Source organism: Lagenorhynchus albirostris, chromosome 1 (genome assembly GCF_949774975.1).
Source record: "Lagenorhynchus albirostris chromosome 1, mLagAlb1.1, whole genome shotgun sequence".
NCBI classification, from domain to species: domain Eukaryota; kingdom Metazoa; phylum Chordata; class Mammalia; order Artiodactyla; family Delphinidae; genus Lagenorhynchus; species Lagenorhynchus albirostris.
Genome location: NC_083095.1, coordinates 118179000 through 118200674, shown reverse-complemented (window position 1 = coordinate 118200674; position 21675 = coordinate 118179000). Strand labels below are relative to the sequence as shown.

Genomic DNA, 21675 nt, shown 5'->3' with positions numbered 1-21675 from the left:
TTCTGCCAGCGTTCAGTAGGTGTTCTGTAGGAGTTGTTCCACGTGTAGATGTGTTTCTCATGTGTCTGTGGGGAGGAAGGTGATCTCCGTGTCTTACTCTTTCGCCATCTTCGCCCTCTCTCCCTATTTCATTCTATTTTTGTGGCTGAGTAATATTCCATTGTATATATGCCATATCTTTTTTATACACTCCTCTGTCAGTGGACGTTTAGGTTGCTTCTGTGTCCTGGCTATTGTAAATAATTCTGTAATGAACACTGGGGTGCATGTATCTTTTTGAATTACAGTTTTCTCCAATTATATGCCCAGGAGTGGGATTGCTGGATCATGTGGAAGCTCTATATTCACTTTTGTTTTGTTTTGCAGTACACGGGCCTCTCACTGTTGTGGCATCTTCCGTTGCAGAGCACAGGCTCTGGACGCGCAGGCTCAGTGGCCATGGCTCATGGGCCCAGCTGCTTCGCGGCATGTGGGATCTTCCCGGACCGGGGCACGAACCCGTGTCCCCTGCATCGGCAAGCAGATTCACAACCACTGTGCCACCAGGGAAGCCCAATATATTCAGTTTTTTAAGGAACCTCCACACTGTTCTCCATAATGGGTGCACCATCAGTGTAGGAGGGTTCCCTTTTCTCCACACCCTCTCCAGCATTTATTGTTTGTAGATTTTTTTGATGATGCCCATTCTGACCGGTGTGAGGTGATACCTTATTGCAGCTTTGATCTGCATTTCTCCAATAACCAGTGATCTTGAGCATCTTTTCATGTGCTTCTTGGCAATCTGTATGTCCTCTTTGAAGAAACATCCATTTTGATCTTCTGCCCATTGTTTGATTGTTTTCTTTGTTTTGTATATTGAGCTGCATGAGCTGTTTGGATATTTTGGAGATTAATCCTTTGTAGATCGCCTCGTTTGCAAATATTTTCTCCTATTCTCTGGGTTATTTTCGTTTTGTTTATGGTTTCCTTTGCTGTGCAAAAGCTCTTAAGTTTAATTAGGTCCCACCTGTTCATTTTTGTCTTTATTTTCATTACTCTAAAAGGTGGGTCAAAAAAGATATTGCTGTGATTTATGTCAGAGAGTGTTCTGCCTATGTTTTCCTCTAAGAGTTTTATAATATCCGGTCTTACATGCAGGTCTTTAATCCATTTTGAGTTTATTTTTGTGTCTGGTGTTAGAGAGTGTTGTAATTTCATTCTTTTACATGTAGCTGTCCAGTTTTCCCAACACCACTTACTGAAGAGACAGTGTTTTCTCCATTGTATATTCTTGCCTCCTTTGTCATAGACTAGTTGACCATGGGTGCATGGGTTTATTTCTGGACTTTCCATCCTGTTCCATTGATATATATTTCTGGTTTTTTGCCAGTACTATACTGTTCTGATTACTACAGCTTTGCAGCACACTTTGAAGTCAGGGAGCCCGATTCCCACAGCTCCATTTTTCTTTCTCAAGATTGCTTTGGCTATTCGGGGTCTTTTGTGTTTCCATACAAATTGTGAAATTTTTTGTTCTAATTCTGTGAAAAATGTCATTGATAATTTGATAGGGATTGCATTGAATCTGTAGATTGTCCCAGTTAGTATAGTCATTTGGACAATGTTGATTCTTCCAATCCAAGAACATGTTATATGTCTCCATATGTTTGTGTCATCTTCAAGTTCTTTCATCAGCGTTTTATAGTTTTCAGAGTACAGGTCTTTTGCCTCAGGCAGATTTATTCCTAGATATTTTATTCTTTTTGATGCGATGGTAAATGGGATTGTTTCTTTAATTTCTCCTTCTGCTCTTTCGTTGTTAGTGTATAGAAACGCATCAGATTTCTGTGTATTAATTTTGCGTGCTACAATTTTACCAGATTCATTGATGAGCTCTAGCAGTTTTCTGGTAGCATCTTTAGGATTTTCTATGTATAGTATCATGTCATCTGCAAACAGTGACAGTTTTATTTGTTTTTCTTTTCCAATTTGGATTCCTTTTATTTCTTTTTCTTCTCTGATTGCCATGGCTAGGACTTCCAAAACTATGTTGAATAAAAGCGGTGAGAGGGCTTCCCTGGTGGCGCAGTGGTTGAGAGTCTGCCTGCTGATGCAGGGGACACGGGTTCGTGCCCCGGTCCGGGAGGATTCCACATGCCACGGAGCGGCTGGGCCCGTGAGCCATGGCCGCTGAGCCTGCGCGTCCAGAGCCTGTGCTCCGCAACGGGAGAGGCCGTGACAGTGAGAGGTCCGCGTACTGCAAAAAAAAAAAAAAAGTGAGAGTGGACAGCCTTGTCTTGTTCCTATCTTAGAGGAAATGCTTTCAGCTTTTCACCATTCAGTATGATGTTAACTGTAGGTTTGTTATAGATGGCCTTTATTATGTTGAGGTAGGTTCCCTCTATGCCCACTTTCTGGAGAGTTCTTATCATAAATGGGTGTTGAATTTTGTTAAGTGTTTTCTGCATCTGTTGAGATGATCATATGGTTTTTATGCTTCAATTTATTGGTGTGGTGTATCACACTGATTGATTTGTGGATATTGAAGAATCCTTGCATCCTGGCATAAATCCCACTTGATCATGATGTATGATCCTTTTAATGTGTTGTTGGATTTGGTTTGCTAGTGTTTTCTTGAGGAATTTTGTATCTATGTTCATCTGTCATATCGGCCTGTAATTTTCTTTTTTTGTGGTATCTTTATCTGGTTTGGGTATCAGGGTGATGGTGGCCTCATAGAATGTGTTTGGGAGTGTTCCTCTGCAATTTTGGGGAATAGTTTCAGAAGGATAGGTGTTAACTCTTCTCTAAGTGGTTGATAGAATTTGCCTCTGAAGCCATCTGGTCTTGGACTTTTGTTTGTTAGAAGTTTTTAATTACAGTTTCAATTTCACTACTTGTGATTGGTCTGTTTATATTTTCTAATTCTTCCTGGTTCAGTCTTGGAAAGTTGTACCTTACCAAGAATTTGTCCAGTTTATTGGCATATAGTTGCTTGTAGTAGTCTCTTACAATCCTTTGTATTTCTGTGGTGTCCATTGTAACTTCTCAGTTTTCTTTTTTTTTAACATCTTTATTGGAGTGTAATTGCTTTACAATGGTGTGTTAGTTTCTGCTTTATAACAAAGTGAATCAGTTACACATATACATATGTTCCCATATCTCTTCCCTCTTGCGTCTCCGTCCCTCCCACCCTCCCTATCCTACCCCTCTAGGTGGTCACAAAGCATCGAGATAATCTCCCTGTGCTATGCGGCTGCTTCCCACTAGCTATCTATTTTACGTTTGATAGTGTATATATGTCCATGCCATTCTCTCACTATGTCCATTTCTAATTTTATTGATTTGAGCCCTTTCCCTTTTTTTCTTGATGAGTCTGGCTAAAGGTTTATCAGGTTCATCTTTTTAGAGAACCAGCTTTTAGTTTCATTGATCTTTTCTGTCATTTTCTTCATCTGTATTTTACTTACTTATGCTCTCATCTTTATGATTTCTTTACTTATACTGACTTGCAGTTTTGTTTGTTCTTCTTTCTCTAGTTGCTTTAGGTGTTTGAGATGTTTCTTATTTCCTGAGGTAAAATTGTAGTGCTATAAACTCCCCTCTTAGAACTGCTTTTGCTGCGTGCCATAGGTTTTGGATCGTCGTGCTTTCACTTTCAGTTGTCTCTAGGTATTTTTTGATTTCCTCTTTGATTTCTTCAGTGATCCATTGGTTGTTTAGTAGCATATTGTTTAGCCTCCATGTGTTTGTGTTTTTTATAGTTTTTTTCTTATAGTTGATTTCTAATCTCATAGCGTTGTAGTCAGAAAAGATGCTTGATATGATTTCAGTTTTCCTAAATTTACTGAGGTTCACTTTGTGGCCCAAGATGTGATCAATCCTGGACAGTGTACCATGTGCACTTGAAAAGAATGCGTATTCTGCTGCTTTTGGATGGAATGCTCTATAAATATCAATTAAGTCTAATGTGTTATTTAAGGCCTGTGTTTCCTCATTGAGTTTCTGTCTGGATGATCTGTTCATTGATGAATCTGGAGTGTTAAAGTCCCCCACTATTATTGTGTTACTATTGATTTCCCCTTTTATGCCTGTTAGCATTTGCCTCATATATTGAGGAGCTCCTGTGTTGGGTGCATATGTATTTACAATTGTCATATCTTGGATTGATCCCTTGATCATTATGTAGTGTCCTTCCTTGTCTCTTGTAACATTCTTTATTTTAAAGTCTGTTTTATCTGATATGAGTATTGCTACTCCAGATTTCTTTTAATTTCCATTTGCATGGAGTATCTTTTTCCATCCCTTCACTTTCTGTCTGTATGTGTCCCTAGGTCTGAAGTGGATCTCTTGTAGACTGTGTGTATATGGGGTCTTGTTTTTGTATTCATTCATCCAGTCTTTGTGTTTTGGTTGGAGCATTTAATCCATTTACATTTAAGGTAATTATGTATGTTCTTATTGCCATTTTCTTAATTGTTTTGGATTTTTTTTTTAGGTCTTTTTTCTCCCATTCCTCTTTTGTTCTCTTCTCTTTTGATGACTGACTTTAGTGTTGTGTTTGGATCCTTTTTTCTTTTTTGTGTGTGTATCTATTGTAGATTTTCAGTTTGTGATTACCATGAGGCTTTGATATAGCAGTCTATATATAAACAAGATTGTTTTCTGTTGCTGGTCTTAATTTCAAATGTATTTCCCATATCCTGTATTTGTGCTGATTTCGATATCATATTTTTGATATATCGAATTGCTGATTTCGATATCATATTTGTGTGTGGATGATTTCCTACCTTTACTGTATGTTTGCCTTTAACAGTGAGCTTTTCCATTTGTAATTTTCCTGTTTCTCATTGTGGCCTTTTCTTGTCTACCTAGAGAACTTTCTTTATCATTTTTTGCAAAGCTGGTCTGGTGGTGCTGAATTCTCTTAGCTGTTGCCTGTGTGAAGCTTTTGATTTTGTTGTCGAATCTGAATGAGAGCCTTGCTGGGTAGAGTATTCTTGGTTGTAGGTTCTTACCTTTCATCACTTTAAATATATTTTGCCACTCCCTTCTAGTCGGCAGTTTTTGCTGAAAAATTAACTGATAACCTTATGGGAATTCTCTTGTATGTTATTTGTTGCTTTTCCCTTGTTGCTTTTAATATTTTTTGTGTGTTTAATTTTTGTCAGTTTCATTACTGTGTGTCTTGGCGTGTTCCTCCTTGGGTTTAATCCTTTATGGGACTCTGTGCTTCCTGGACTTGGGTGACTTTTTCCTTTCCCATGTTAGGGAATTTTTCAGCTATTAATCTCTTCAAATATTTTCTCAGGTGTCTTCTGTCTCTTATCCTTCTGGCACTCATATAATGTGAATGTTGGTGCATCTAACAAAGTCTCAGAGGTCTCTTAAACTGTCCTATTTTTTTTCATTCTTTTTTCTCTGTTCTGTAGCAGTCATTTCCGCCATTCCTTCTTCCAGCTCCCTTATCTGTTCTTCTGCCTCATTTATTCTGCTATTTATTCCTTCTAGTGTAGTTTCATTTCAGTTATTTTATTGTTCATTTCTGTTTGTTTCTTCTTTAGATCTTCTAGCTTGCTCTTAAACATTTCGTGCATCTTTTAGGTCTGTGCTTCCATTCTTTTTCCGAGATCTTGGATCGTCTTTACCATAGTTACTCTGAATTCTTTTTTGGGTAGATTGCCTATCTCCACTTCATTTAGTTGTTCTTCTGGGGCTTTATTTTGTTTTTTCGTCTGGGACATATTTCTCCAATATTGCATTTTGTCTAACTTTCTGTATTGTGGGCCTGTTCCACAGGCTGCAGAGTTGTAGTTCTTCTTGCTTCTGCTTCTGCCCCCTTGTGGATGAGGCTGATCTAAGAGGCTTTTGCAGGTTTCCTGGTGGGAGGGACTGGTTCCTGCCCAGTGATGGGTGCAGCTGGGTCTTGTCCCTCTGGTGGGCAGGGCTGTGTCAAGAGGTGTGTTTAGGGCTTCCCGGGTGGCGCAGTGGTTGAGAGTCCGCCTGCCGATGCAGGGGACACAGGTTCGTGCCCCAGTCAGGGAAGATCCCACATGCCACGGAGCGGCTAGGCCCTTGAGCCATGGCTGCTGAGCCTGTGCGTCCGGAGCCTGTGCTACGCAACGGAAGAGGCCACAACAGTGAGAGGCCTGCATACCACAAAAAAAAAAAAAGGTGTGTTTAGCAGGCAGCTGTGGGCTCAGGATGACTTTTGGCAGCCTGTCTGCTGATGGGTGGGATGTGTTCCCACCCTGTCAGTTCTTTGGCCGGAGGTGTCCCTGCACTGGAGCCTAGAGGGTGTTGGGTGGGGCCCACTGTTGGTGAGAAAATGGCGGCCTCTAGGAGGGCCCATACCAATGAGTACTCCCCAGAACTACCTCCACCTGTGTTTTTGTACCTGCAGTGAGCCACAGCTGCTCCCTGCCTCTACAGGAGACCCTCCAATACCAGCAGGTAGGTCTGGCCCAGGATCCCGTGAGTTCACTGCTTTTTCTCCTGGGTCCTGGTGTGCACAAGACCTTGTGTGTGCTAAGAGTGGAGTTTCTGTCTCCCCCAGTCCTGTGGAATTCCTGCGGTCAAACGCCACAGACACTCAAAGCCAGATGCTCTGGGGGCTCCTCCTCCCATTGCCAGACCCCCAGGCTGGGGAGCCTGATGTGGGGCTCAGAACTTTCACTCCTATGAGATAACCTCTGTGGTAATCATTATTTTCCAGTTTGTGGATCGCCCACCCATTGGGTATGGGATTTGATTTTATTGCGATTGTGCCCATCCTGCCATCTCAGTGTGGCTTCTTCTTTGTCTTTGGATATAGGATATCTTTTTCGGTAGGTTCCAGTCTTTTTTTGTCAATAGTTGTTCAGCAGTTAGTTGTGATTTCAGTGTTTTTGTGAGAGGAGGTGAACCCATGTCCTTCTACTCTGCCATCTTGTCTCCCATCCCACAGTTTCTTTATCCATTCATCCTTTGATGGACACTTAAGTTGTTTTCATATCTTGGCTATTATGAATAGTGCTACAGTGAACGTGTGGGTGCATATATCTTTTCCAGTTAGTGTTTTCTTTTTCTTCGGATAAGTACTCCAAAGTGGAATTGTTGGATCATATGGGAGTGCTCTTCTACTTTTTTGAGAAACGTCCATACTTTTCCATAGTGGCTGCACCACATTTTGCATGCCTACCAACAATGCACAAGGGTTCCCTTTAATCCACATCTTCACCAACACTTGCTATTAATTGTCATTTTGATAATAGTTATTTTAACAGGTGTGAGGTGATATTTCACTGTGGTTTTGATTTGCATTTCCCTGACCATTAGTCATGTTGAGCAGCTTTTCATGTACCTGTTGGCCATCTGTATATGTTCTTTGGAAAAGTGTTCACATCCTTTGCCCAATTTTTTTTATAGAAGTATAGTTAATTTACAACATTGTGTTAGTTTCAAGTGTACAGCAAAGTGATTCAGTTATACATATATTATAAATATATATGTATTTTCAAGTTCTTTTCCCTTATAGGTTATTACAAGATGTTGAGTATAATTTCCTTTGCTATACAGTAGGTCCTTGTTGCTTACCTATTTTATATGTAGTATTGTGTATATGTTAATCCCAAACTCCTAATTCATCCCCTGCTCCCTCCCCTCCCCAATTCCTTTGGTAACCATAAGTTTGTTTTCTGTCTGTGAGTTGATTTCTGTTTTGTAAATAAGTTTATTTATATCATTTTTTAGATTCCGCATGTAAGTGATATCATATGATATTTTGTCTTACTCTGTCTGACTTCACTTAATATGATCATCTCTAGGTCCATCCATGTTGCTGCAAATGTTCTGTCCAATTTTTAATTGGATTTTTTTTTACTATTGAGTTTTATGTATTCTTTTTATATTTTGGATATCAGGCCTATATGAGATACATGATTTGCAAATATTTTTCCCCATTCAGTAGGTAGCGTATTTTTTTTATGGTTTCCTTTGCTGTGCATAAGCTTTTTCGTATTATCCTGTCCCATTTATTTATTTTTGCTTTTACTGCTTTTGGTGTCAGATTCAAAAAATCATCACCAAGACCTGTGTCAAGGAGCTTACCACCTATGTTTTCTTCTCGGAGTTTTAGGGGTTTTATGGTATTAGGTCTTATATTTCAAGCCTTTAATCCATTTTGAGTTCAGTTTTGTGTATGGTGTATGATAATGGTCCAGTATCTTTTTTCTTGGATGTGGATGCCCAGTTTTCCTAGCACCCTTTATTGAAGAGACTGTCCTTTCCCCATTGTTCTTCCTTCCTTCCTTCTTTCCTTCCTTCCTTCCTTTGCTGTGTTGGGTCTTTGTTGCTGCACGCGGTCTTTCTCTAGTTGCAGCGAGCAGGGGCTACTTTTCATTGCGGTGCGCGGGCGTCTCATTGCAGTGGCTTCTCTTGTTGCAGAGTACAGGCTCTAGGCGCACAGGCTTCAGTAGTTGCGGCACGCAGGCTCAGTAGTTGTGGCGCGGGGGGCTCTATCTAGAGCGCAGGCTCAGTAGCTGTGGCGCATGGGCTTAGTTGCTCCGCGGCATGTGGGATCTTCCCAGACCAGGGCTCGAACCCGTTCCCCTGCATTGGCAGGCAGATTCTTAACCACTGCACCGTCAGGGAAGCCCTCCCAATTGTACATTCTCGCCTCCTTTGTTGTTAATTACTTGACCGTACATGTGTAAGTTTATTTCTGGGCTCTTTATTCTATTCCATTCATCTAACATCTGTTTTTATGGCAGTAATGTACTGTTTTGATTACTATAGCTTTGTGATAGAATTAGATATCAGCAAACATGACGCCTCAAGCTTTGTCCTTCTTTCTCAAGATTGCTTTGGCATTTTGGCGTCTTTGTGGTTTCATATATATTTTAGGACTGTTTGTTCTATCTGTTTGAAAAATGCCATTGGAATTTTGATAGGAATTGTGTTGAAACTGTAGATTGCTCTAGGTAGTATGGATATTTTAATAATACTGATTCTTCAAGTCCACGTGCATGGAATTTCTTTCTGTTCATTTGTGTCATATTCAGTTTCTTTCATCATTGTCATATAGTTTTCAATGTCCAGGTCTTTCATCTCTTTAGCTAAATTTATTTCTCTTTGGCTAAATTTATTTCTAAGTATCTTGTTCTTTTTGATGCAATCGTAAATGGGCTTATTTCTCTTTCTGATAATTCATTATTAACTTATAGTTATTTTCTGGTAACTCTAAGACTTTTGTTAAATGGGCAGGACACAAGATTCTGTACTCTCACTTTGTCAAGTTTATATCTTCTTACTGGGACCCCTTCTTGCCCTTTTTATCCCCCCTCAGCTACCCACATACATTTTACTAACTGATTTTTTTGTGTTCATTTATTTATTGAACAAATATTTCATTGTCTCCTATTAACGTCTCAGGTAGTGTTTGTTCTAGACGCCTGGTTTACTTCAGTGAACAAAAACAGACAAAAGTCCCTGTCCTGGTAGGTCGTACAGTCTGTTGAAGGATGCAGAAAATAAACATAAACTAAGGAAACTGTATAACACGTTAGAAGGTGATGGTGCCATCAAAGAAACATAGCCGGGTGAGGGGGATTGGGCAGTTCCAGAGTGGAGGTGGGAGTTGGGGTTTTAAATGTGGTGGTCTGTTTAGGCCTCATTAAGTATGTGCTATACTTGAAGGAATTAAGAAAAACAAGAGGATATCTGGGAGAAGAGCATTCCGGGTGAAAAGGACAGTCTTTACAAAGGCTTACATAGGCAGGAACATGTCTGTCATGTTCTAAGAAAAACAAGGAGAAGCCAGTGTGTCTGGAGAAGGGCAAGAACAAGGGGGAGATGGCAAATGAGGTCAGTGATAATGGGTAGCCAGATTATTATAAGGACTGAATGAAATGGAAACCATGGGAGGTTTGCACAGAGAAGAGATATGTTCTAACCTGTGTTTTAAAAGATCACCTGACTGCTGAATTGGGATTAGAATCTCGGGGGCAAGCATGGAAGCAGGGAAAGCAGTTAGGAAGCATTTCAGGAATCCCAATGACAGGTGATGGTGGCACATACCAGGGTGATAACAATGGACATGGTGAGGAATGGTTGGATTCTGAATCCATATTGAAGGTAGAGTTTACAGGTTATGCTAGGGATTGGATGTGGAGGTAAGATGGCCAGACTGGGGGTAGGGAGGGGTGGTCGGGAATAACTTCGAAGGTTTTTGCCTAAGCCCATAGAGGTATGGAGTTACATCAACGGAGATGGGAAGGACAGCACATAGAGATGTTGAGTAGGCAGTTGGATCCAGGAGTGAGAGTTCAGGGCAAGGTCGGTTCTAGTATATGAATTTGGGAATCATCAGCAATGGTATGTAAAACCATGACACAAAGCGATATCACCAAAGAACAAGTGTAGACAGAAAGCAGAGAACCAAAGCGGTGTCTTGTGACATTAAAAGTTAAGGGAGGGGCTTCCCTGGTGGCGCAGTGGTTGAGAGTCCGCCTGCCGATACAGGGGATGCGGGTTCGTGCCCCGGTCCTGGAAGATCCCACATGCCGCAGAGCGGCTGGGCCCGTGAGCCATGGCCGCTAAGCCTGCGCGTCCGGAGCCTGTGCTCCGCAACGGGAGAGGCCACAACAGTGAGAGGCCCGCGTACCGCAAAAAAAAAAAAAAAAAAAAGTTAAGGGAGAAGAGCCTCAACCAACAAACAATATTGAGAAGGATGAACCAGTGCATTTAAGAGAACAACCCAAAAAGTGTACTGTCCCAGAAGCTAAGCCAAGATCCTTTATCAAAGAGGAGGGAGTAATCAGCCATGTCAAATGATTAAGTCTGGTGAGAACTAAGAATTGAGGATTATTAGTTTTAGCATTGCCACCGGTGACTTTCACCATGTTTCATTTGAGTGCTTGAGGCAAAACTGTATAAGGAGTGAGTTTAAGAGAAAATGTGAGAAAAGGAAAGAGAGACGGTGAGTACAGACAACTCAGGAGTTTTTGCTGCAAAGAGGAATAGAGAAATAGAGTGTAGCTGGCCAGAGAAGCGAGTTGAGACTATTTTTTTTAAGATGGGAGAAGTGCTGCCTGTTTGTTTGCTGATGGGAAGGATCCGTAGAGATGGGAAATTTGATAGGGATAGAAGGAATAATTGAATTGTTGGAAAAATACCCTGTCTGTAACAGGGGGGATAGGACCAGATCCACAGTTAGAAGGATTGTATTTAGGTAACAGCATGGATAGTTTGACTATAGTGACAGGCAGAGTATGTGGATGTAGATATTGGTAGGTGGTTAGATGTAGTTTTGAGAGTTGAAGTTTTCATTGCTTCACTTTCCTCAGTAAAGTAGAAAACCTATTCTAAATGTATCTAAGTGCAATACAGTTTGATATTCGCATTTTGACATATCACCAGGTTATTTATTCACTAACAAATACTTATTGAATTCATACTAGGCATTGTTCTAGATGGTAAATATATAACTGAGCAAAAGTCCTATCTTGAGGGAACGTCTGTTTTAGTGGATGGAAATAGAATAAGCATATATATGTCAGCTTCGATTAGTGATATAAATGAAAATAAAGCAGTGTAAAGGGGAAGGGAGGTAGTTCTTTCTTATAGGTTGGTCACAAAAGTCACTTCTGATGAAGTGACATCTGAGCAGAGATCTGAATCGGATGAGAGGTAAACCCTGCAGGTGTCTGCGCAGTACATTTGAAACAGAAAGAACAGCCAGTGCAAAGGCCCTAAAGCAAGAACATCTTGCCATATTGGAGCAAGGGACTCGTATGGCTGAAGCAGAGTGAATGAGGGAGTAGGTGGAAGAAGTCAAGTTCAGAGAGGTAGTGGTGGGAGGGGGGCCCAGATCATGCAGGCCTTATAAACCATTAGGAGGACCTTGGTTTTTACTCTGAGATAGGATGCTGCCTTGGGAGGTTTTGAACAGATGAGTGATGTGATTTTATTTGTGTTTTAAAAGGCTCAGCGTGGCTTCTCTGGGGGCAGGGGTGGGATAGACAAGGGTAGAAAGAAGGATACGCCTTACTTGGCTATCACCATAAATCTTAGTGACAGGTTGATGGTGACTTAGTGCTAGCAGTGGCGATGGTCAGAGTTGTTGGATTCTGGTTATATTCAGAAGGAAGAACTGAAAGGATTGGCTGACAGATTGCACGCAGGGTGAGAGAGAATTTGACTTATAAGGTTTTGGGGCTGTCTTATTGGAAGACTAGATTTACTGTTAATTGAGGTGGACAAACCGAGGGCAGAAAAGGTTTGGAGGAGTATCCAGAATTTGGTTTGTAACAAATTTAATTTGATCTACCACTTTATGTTTCCATCCAGTGTGTCAAGTAAGCAGTTTTATACATGGCAACACGGGCATATAAAAGGTCAGGAGTGGCAATGTAAGTTTGCACATCATCAGCAGATAAATAGAACATATTTGAAAAGCCATAAGCCTAGATGAGGTAACTAAGGGAGTAAAGCATATAGAGAAGACATGAGAAGCTTTGGGGCACTCAAGTAGTTAGTTAGAAGTTAGATTGCTGAGGAGCAACCAACAGAAGGAAACAAGAAACAGTACTATCCAGTGAGGTGGGAGGAGAAAACTGAGTGTGGGGTCCCAGAAGCCAAAGAAAAGACTTCAAGAAGGTAGACATGATCAAGTGTATCAAATGCTCACTAGGTGTGTAATGTGAAGACTGATAACTATTATTTTTGCTGAGTTTTCCCTGATGTTTACTCGTGAATACACCTGTCTCCTTCTGTCCATCTTCAAACTGAAAGTGCCATGAGGTCAGGTATCTAATACGTGACATGTAGTAAAGCTCAGTATTTGCTGAATATGTGCTACTGGCACCCTCTTCGAGCCCTCATCTCTTTCTAATCTTGCACTTGAGTACATTGTTTACATTGCTGCCCATCTGTCTGACCTTCCCTGTCTAGAAAGCTTCAGGGGCTCCCCATTACCTGCATTATAAAATCCTGGCACCTCTCCTGACAAATCCATCCATGTCATCTTTTTCAGCCTCATCTCCTACCACTTCCTATTCATACCTATACCCTAATATGGAACAATTTATAGTTCTGTCTACAGACTGTATTATTTCATCCTTCTATGGCTTTACTCATTCTATTTATTTTTTCAGCCTAAGATGACTTTCCTCCTTGGCTTGGCTAAAGTCTAGCTTGAAGAATCAGGAAGCTTTTGTGAGCCAACTCATTCAGTCCACAGGCAGCCTCCATAATAACTGTACATAATCTCTATCACCTTTCTTATTCTCTAACTTTTTTATGTGTCTGTTAACGTTTTCTAAAGTATAAATTTTTTAGGGTCAGAAGTGTATCTTTCTTTATCTTCCTCTCCATGGTACCTGTCACAGTGCTATCTTCTGGGTAGGCACTCTAAATAGTGAATTTTAAGAGAACAGGAAAATGAAGGGGAAGGCATTCAAATGTGAGCTGAAGATTGTCTGGATCAGTGACTTGACAGTAAGTAGAAAAGAATGGTACATGATAAATTCTAGAATAGGTCAAAAGGTAGATATTTGAAAGAAATGGTAAAGATGTACATTTTAATATATATATCTATACTTTGTACAAAGGAGTATAAATGCCTATGTCGAAATAATAGAAAAAATAGATAGAAAAACTTTTTAACTATTCCTTGCAATTCCTCAGTTATTATATAGTATGCTAATAGTATATATTAGAAAATATGAAGTAGACTGTGTTACATATGTAATTTATAATTTTTTTAATACTTTCATATTAAATTTTTAGGATATCAATGCAAGCCTGAATAAGAAAAAGAATTTCTCCCTCCTAAGCCATGGCATATCAGTTGTACAGAAATACCACTTTGGGAAACAGTCTTCAGGAGAGCCTCGATGAGCTTATACAGGTGAGGGAGTAAAAAATCAACGTTTTTATCTAGATGGATCTATAATAATTCTTGTTTTCATACTTATGAGAATGGCATAGTCTACATAGCTTTAAGATAACTTTGGATAAGTTAATACAAGTCTTGAGATTTAAATTAGAATTTTGAATTTATATTTTAATTTTAGGAAAATTAACCTTTTTATGTAAACCTCTCATCCAAGAACATATTACATATTTCCATTTATTTTCATATATTTTGAGCTTTGATAAGATTAGACTTTTTTTTTTAACGTATTATTGGTCCCAAGTTTTTTATTTAAAAGAAACTTGTTTCCTTCAATTTATCGAACACTTCTTTCCAGATACTGTGAAGGAGTGGTAGACAAAGTTTTGTCCTGGTGTTGTAACATCACTGCATGTTTTCTTTTCAAAATTATGTTTGTGTCAAGGTAATGCAAGAAAATATTGTCAGCCTTTGCTTCTTAGTTGTCAGTTATGGCAAAAAGAATAAGGGATTCTAGTTTAAGGGATTCTAGTTTAGAGGCTCTGGTTAACCTCAGTTAAATTTTAGATGATAATTCATGATTTTTTGTTTTTTTAGCTTTTTAAAAAATTTTATTTTATTTTTGGGTGTGTTGGGTCTTCGTTTCTATGGGAAGGCTTTCTCTAGTTGTGGCGAGCGGGGGCCGCTCTTCATCGCGGTGTGCGGGCCTCTCACTGTCGTGGCCTCTCTTCTTGTGGAGCAGAAGCTCCAGACGCGCAGGCTCAGTAGTTGTGGCTCACGGGCTTAGTTGCTCTGCGGCATGTGGGATCTTCCCAGACCAGGGCTCGGGATCTTCCCAGACCAGGGCTCAAACCTGTGTCCCCTGCATTGGCAGGCAGATTCTCAACCACTGTGCCACCAGGAAAGCCCTATAATTCATGTATTTTTGTTTTTTTCTTTAATGTTCTTCTCTAAGAAGATTCATGACCTTTATTTTTTCTCAGTCTCAACAGATTACCCCCCAGCTTGCCCTTCAAGTTCTACTTCAATTTGATAAGGCTATAAATTCAGCGTTGGCACAGAGGGTCAGGAACCGAGTCAATTTCAGGGTAAGGATATTTTCTTAAATCTAGAAGCTGCACCATGGTTGTTACAATAGTGCTTTTTAGGACACCTACATATTTATTAATCATAAAAAGAGATGGCTTAATCAAACTTTGGAACTTGTTTGGTAACAACTAAATCCTGCTTGATGTTTAAATCTGTATACTAAGTTCATCCACTTAATGTTAGATAGTTTAGTTAGATAGATTAGTTTTTTTTAGATTCTTATTCCATTGTTTTTCACAAATCAGCCTATGTATGTTTGGCTACCTTCCCTGAAGAGTTACTGAGATTTCAAATGTCTGAAACATTATCTGCAGGATTGAAGGTAAGTGAGAGTGATCTCTAAGGATCAGTTATGTTTTTTAAACTCTGACCAGGGAAGTTCAGAGTTATTTCTAGAAACTTCACGTTGCCGCCCACCTACTCTTAGATAACATGGCTTATAGACCTGACCTGTTGGCAGATAATGGTCTCTTCTGGTAGCTTGGTCTCATTTGAATCATTTGTACTTTGAACAGTAATCCCAAACTGAACAAAACTGTCTTTCTCAATTCGATGGTAAATTCAGATTACAAGATATAAAAATCAACAAATGAAAACAATATAGATGTTAATTTGCATTTAAGAGAACATCAGTGTTTGGGGTTTTTGGTTTTAGTTTGTGATGAAAAGCACAAAAGAAAAATTTATCATTTATTCAACGAACATTTCAATGCCTATTAAATACGAGGCATTGTTCTGGATATTGGGTATACAGGGCAAAAGAAGACAGGCCCCGTTTGACTTATTTTAGTGAAGGGGTAAAATCTGCGTGTATTTTATGTTCATATAAATAAGTCACATGATTTTCACATGCCTAACGATTATCTGGAGTAAAACGTGGCTTTATAAAATTTTATCAGTGGATTCTTGAATTTTTAACAGTAATAATGCTGGCAAAGCTTCCTTTTTGTACAACCATACATACAAATGTGCCTAGCTTGTCATTCAGAACCTGCTCCTTTAATTCTGAATTGATCCATGTTGATACGTACTTGCCCATGTAGAAAATTTGTTTGACTACTTATCAGAGTCGTAGGGTTCACAAGGCCTGAGTGGTCTTCTAGTTGTATTATTGTAGGTTTCTAGTTTGGATCTTTTTAGTTAAAGGTAAATTAACTGTAAAAAAGTGTTATTCAGTAGATATATGTAAAAAATATATGTATTTATTAGAGGTGCATTAAAGATACAGTTTAGCCACATGTTACCTATCATATAGAAGGAAATTTTTAATATAAAGAACAGAATTTCAGCATAGTTGAATGTTCACATGCTAATCATAAATAGCAGTGACTTGCCTGGTTCAAGTCATTGACACATCTGCCACTAACTGGATATGACAGTAACCCACACACTTATAAAATCTCTGATTATACACAAGCCAGAAATGAACACTGAGGTTGGCATTTGGTTGTTCAGCCTTCCAACGGCTCAAACTATAGTCAAGGAAGAGATCTAATTAAAAAAAATTTTTTTTTTTTACATTTACAACTCTGCATCTTTTTACTTAATATGTCCTGAGTGATTTTCTATGCATTACTCCCACCTCTCCACTGAAAGTTCTCTTGCCAAGTTATTTATTGCTAAATCTAATGCATAATTAGTGATACTATTGATTAGTCTCTTTTGAAACGCATACTTCCCTTGAAATCTTACTATTTTGGCTTTTTTCTTCTATTCTCTGGCCCCTCTTCTCAGGCTACTTTGTATCACTTAATTGCTGGTTTTCGTTAAGGGTTATCTAGGGCTCCACATATTCTCCTTGAATGATCTCATCCAGTCCTTGGCTTTAAAATTGATATGCTCCCATGCTTGCTTCTACACTCCAGCTGCTTATTGGATATGGTAAGATGTAGCTGAAACTCAATTTTAACTTTCCTCCCAAACCAGTTTTTTCTATGAATGCGTTGTTACACAAGCCAGAAACTTGGGAATATCAAAGATTTCTCTGTTCCCCACCCTACCGTATCCGGTTGGTTATCAAGCGTTGACAGATCTACCTTTTAAAATCTCTCCACTTCCCGGGACCCCCTTGCCTCTGTTATCGCCCAGCCACTTTCACCTGTCTGATTCAGCCAGCTAAAAGCTATCGGCTTCTTAGCTTCTCTCCTTCCTTCAGTCAGACTCCCCTCTAGTCTGTTCATGTTATCACCAAAAATGCAAAATGCAAATCTCATCATGTTACTCCTCTGCTTGAAATCCTTCTTTGACGTCCTAATGCCCTCACAATAGGGAAAAGCTTTCCCATGGTTCTCCATGATCTCTTTCACCTTAGGACCTCCTGTCATATTCTCCTTTCAGGAACTTACTATCCCATTCCAGGTGTTTGTCTTCCTTTCTGCTGTCCCACCTTTCCGTTGACTTTTTCATTCTTTGGGACTCAAGCTTTCTCTGTCCTACTTGGATGCCTCTACCGTACTCCCATTGTACCCAGTGACAATCTTTCATAGCACTGTTACACTATGTATTTACTTGTTTTAGTGATCTCCCCTGCTAACCTAAGCTTCTTGGATGGCACGGATCATATGTGTATTGCTTACCGTTGTATCCTCAGTGCCTAGTATAGTCTAACAAATAGTAATTATTCATATATATTAAATTTATTCATTCATAGCCATTATAATTCCCATAATCATTCTAACTTAAGCCATTAATGAGAACTCAGTTTTTGAAATTACAAGTAACACTGCAGGGAACAGTTTTGTGCTGAATTTTTTTTTTCTGAAGGCATATAAATGTCTCATTGAATACTAAATTTCATATGTAAATACTTGTGCATGTATATATCTCTCAGGTTTTGATTATCTTCTGTTGGTGTCCACCCTTGCAAAAAGTTCCTTTTAATGTTCAGATAAAATTTTTTTTAGGAGGAATAGGTATTAATTATAAGAATGTGAGTTGCAGAGGACAATAATGTTGTAATTTTAGTGGCTAATACAGTAAATCATCTGAGCTATAAGTCACAGGATGAAAATGAATGTTTCTAGGAATTCCCTGCTTTTGTACAAATTCAGAGAATCAACATACACAGTAAAATCGGTTGCTTTTAAAAAGTATTTTTTAAAGTATTTATATAAAAAATTCAAATGCATTTTCATAATGTAGCCACATGAGGGCAATAGAAATACAGATTCAGATTTCCATTCAATTTTTCTTAAGATTTCAGGTAAGTAATTTGCAGGCTTTTCCAGTGCTGAAAGTAGTCTGCTAACTAAAATATTTTTTAACTCTTCCCTTAGCAAATTTATCTAGAATTTTTTTCTTTAAGTGATTAACACTTAAGAAAGATTGCTTAAGATTTTCCTTAATTTTCATCCTATTTTGAGAATTATGTACTTGTAGCTAGGTTTTCTTAAATTGTGTGGAGAAAAATGTGAGGGGGAAAAATGACTTTTCATGGTTTGTCTAAATGTTTTGTTTTAAAGGGCTCTCTAAATACATACAGATTCTGCGATAATGTGTGGACTTTTGTATTGAATGATGTTGAATTCAGAGAGGTGACAGAACTTATTAAAGTGGATAAAGTGAAAATTGTAGCCTGTGATGGTAAAAGTAAGTGTTTGCCCTAATTACTGTGAAAGCAAAGCTACTTGAAATCTTGTTTTCATGAGTCTTTAGAAAACTTTCATCTGACATTAAGGGAGAAAATGGCCAGTGATCCACTCCCAGATAGAGAGACCAGGCTTCTTTCTCAGCTAGATTCTGGATTCCAGATCTCACATAGTCCTCTTACTAACTTTAGGTATAAACATTTCGTATGACACATAGACTACTTCCACAGCGTGACTTTGTGTGCAGGGTCGGGGGGGGAAGCATATTAATAAGCTTTTCTTCCCTATTTCAGTTGCAGAGTTGAAGTGTTTCTAAAGCTTTTCTTTTTCTTTAAGGAAGTGTTTAATTTCAACAGTTTTATCCTATGGTTTCTGTTTTGTTGGAGACCTATACATTTTAAAAATGATTATTTAAAAGACTTTAAATAACCATAAGAGCCTTATCAGTCAGTCATAATGGTAAATATCTAGTCCTCTGATCTGTTACATGCAGATATTTTTACAGCAGACCTAAGAACTTCTTCAGGTCCTTAAATGTTTCAGAAGCTATACATCTCTGCTTTCTGTTCCATGATTATTTTCTTTTTACTAACTGAATTTTAAATATATAAATTATACTTACTTTTACTTTGTAATCTGAACAATTTGTGTTTAAAGCAGCTATTCCTGAAATTAAATAGAGAATACTGTCACTTTCCAAGAAGGGGAATTTTGAAAAGCAAGAGAAAGAGAAATGTAGAAAGCAGGACCCTCCGTTTCTCAGGTTGTAGGTTAGGTTTTTTTGTTTTTATGTTTTGGGTTTCAAAGAAATGCCCTATCACTGAAAAGCTATAAAGACAGAAAACCACACAGAAGAAAAACGTCATTTGTAACATCATCTGGAGATAACATATCACTTAATATTTTAATGTGTAACCTTCTAGTCTTTATTTATACATATCTTTACAGTAATATATGTATGCACGTACTCATTTGCAAATATATCATTTTTCACACATAAGTCATTAACTGTTCTTTTAAACCTGATTTTTGATAGCTGCCTAGAATTATATACCTTTATCCCTTTTTAAAGAAATCATATCTTCCAGATGTCAGAGTCTCTGAAACTAGCAATGTTACAGTGGCTCATACATTTCATTTCGGAAGGTTAACTAGGGATAATCATTCTAAGAACTTTAAGATGACTTTTTTATATAATTACCAAATAGCTTGTTCTTTGCTGTAACAACAACAAAAAAAATCTATGTTTATAATTTTATAGTTCCTGGATCACAGATAACATTTCTGTATGTCAGATAATGTATACTTTTTTTCCTGTCTTTCTTATAATTTAGGCTAATAGTACCCTTATAACGCTTAGGTTTTCAGATTTTTACTAGACTATAGAATTTAAGCATTAATGTATAATTTCTAGACCACTATCAAAATGAGTTAATAATGATATAGATCAGTACTGTTCATAAAACTTGCATGCTGATGGAAGTGTTTCCTGTCTGTACTCTCCAGTAGCCACATCTGACTGTTAAGCACTTGAAATGGATTAGGGCAAGTGAGAAATTTAATGTTTTAATTTTTATTTAATTTTCTTAACTTTAAATAGCCACATGTGGTTAGCCAGTAGCTACCACATTGGACAGCACAGATGTAGACTAGTAGAGTGTCAATCGATCAATCATTTGAAACAGCTAAGAACCAAAAAGTCAGTGAAGGCCCCGCAGCAAGCTTAATAATATCAAAGAGTCCATGTAAACATATGTATTTTACTTAGAGGTAGTCTTTATATCTTAAAGATATAAGATTGTCTGTTTTTTCACACTTCAGTGTATATAAAGTACAAATCAGCCTTACCTACTGCAGTGGCTTCTGAGGAACTTGCCCCACTTACAGCACAGTACAGTCATTGTTCTTCAAAGAAACGATTGTTGAGTATTCAAGAAAAGCTTAGATTGTGTTCCATGCACTCGTGTCAGCAGAAAATACAATCAATCATTAAAGTATAAATAGTTGTAGCATTTAGAGGTAGAAGCTTAAGTAATAATTAATACCATTCCTTAGTAACCAGATAAATGCAGTACTACTGTGAAATAAGCCCATTTCTTCTAAAAGTCAGCTTTCTGAAATAAAGTTCAGTTCCAAATAGAGAAGCAGAGAGAGTGATTGATAGTGGCTAGAATTTTGGTCTTTTTGTCGCCAGGAATTAAAACAATTCTCTTCTATGTTATAGTCCTTTGTGGTGTTAAATTTGTGGACAGTAGAGGACTTGAAAAAAAGTATAGCAGCTGTATGAACCAAATGTAGTATAACTTGATTTCTCTTAACATAAATGTGGAGACTAAGCGTTAACTTGCCTTTTAAGGCAGAGGTAAAAAGACATTTACGTGCACAAGATATTACTGTGGTCAGCTTTTCTTTTCCACCCTTGTCTCCCCTTCTTCACCACCATTACTTCCTGTTTTACTTTTGAAAGAAAGATTTTCTCAACATATTTAAATTTAAGTTGCTGCTTGAATTTACTGTGTCTCTCCTCTGTTTCCTAGATACTGGCTCCAATACTACAGAATGAATAGGAAAAAAATGGCTTTTTAATGCCATCCTGTTATTGTTCATCGCTTTTTGAAGAGAAGCATAGAAGAGACTTTTTTTTAATTTATTCTAGCATTGCAGAAATGACTACACTGTGCCGTACTATCAGAGAATTCCAGTAGAAAGAAGCTTATAATTCTGTACCTTGTTACATTACCTTATTATACAGCATGAAGAATCAGAACTTTTTTTTAATGACAAATCAAACATTGTGGCCTTCCTAAGACCATTCTTTAATAAATTCATTTTAAAACTCAATGTGAGTAATAACTGCTAGAGCTACTGAGCAATATGGAGATATTAGATAAGCATTTTGACAGAGCACCGTGTTCCTTGCAAAGGAAATTAGAAAATGCATTCATTTCAGTAAAGTTAGTTTCTATCAGTTGTTTGTTAGTTTAACTGATGAAAGCATTAGCAGGGGCAAGACCAAAATTCCAGACTAGAACTTAAGTACAAAACCAAGGGTAATTATTGGTGTGAAAAAATCTAAGTAGAACTCAACTAGGAAAAATTAAACAACATGTAGTCTTTACATGGAAATTATTTCTTAAATTGTCCATA

At 38.2% G+C, this 21675-nt stretch overlaps 1 protein-coding gene across 3 annotated transcripts in view; it reads left to right on the top strand.

Moving 5' to 3' along the window:
- The window catches only part of GTF2A2 (general transcription factor IIA subunit 2), a 30390-nt gene extending 9021 nt beyond the window's left edge, over window positions 1-21369 (top strand). For 2 of the 3 annotated variants that reach the window (XM_060151054.1, XM_060151065.1), the window contains exons 2-5: window positions 13747-13867; window positions 14836-14940; window positions 18403-18529; window positions 21066-21369. In XM_060151054.1, coding sequence (XP_060007037.1) covers window positions 13796-13867; window positions 14836-14940; window positions 18403-18529; window positions 21066-21091 — 330 coding nt within the window. In that variant the 5' untranslated portion in view covers window positions 13747-13795 and the 3' untranslated portion in view covers window positions 21092-21369. Of the gene's footprint in view, window positions 1-12030; window positions 13456-13746; window positions 13868-14835; window positions 14941-18402; window positions 18530-21065 lie in introns of those variants that run through there. The other variant, XM_060151075.1, reaches the window with a different exon arrangement.
- The last annotated feature ends 306 nt before the right edge of the window (window positions 21370-21675 follow it).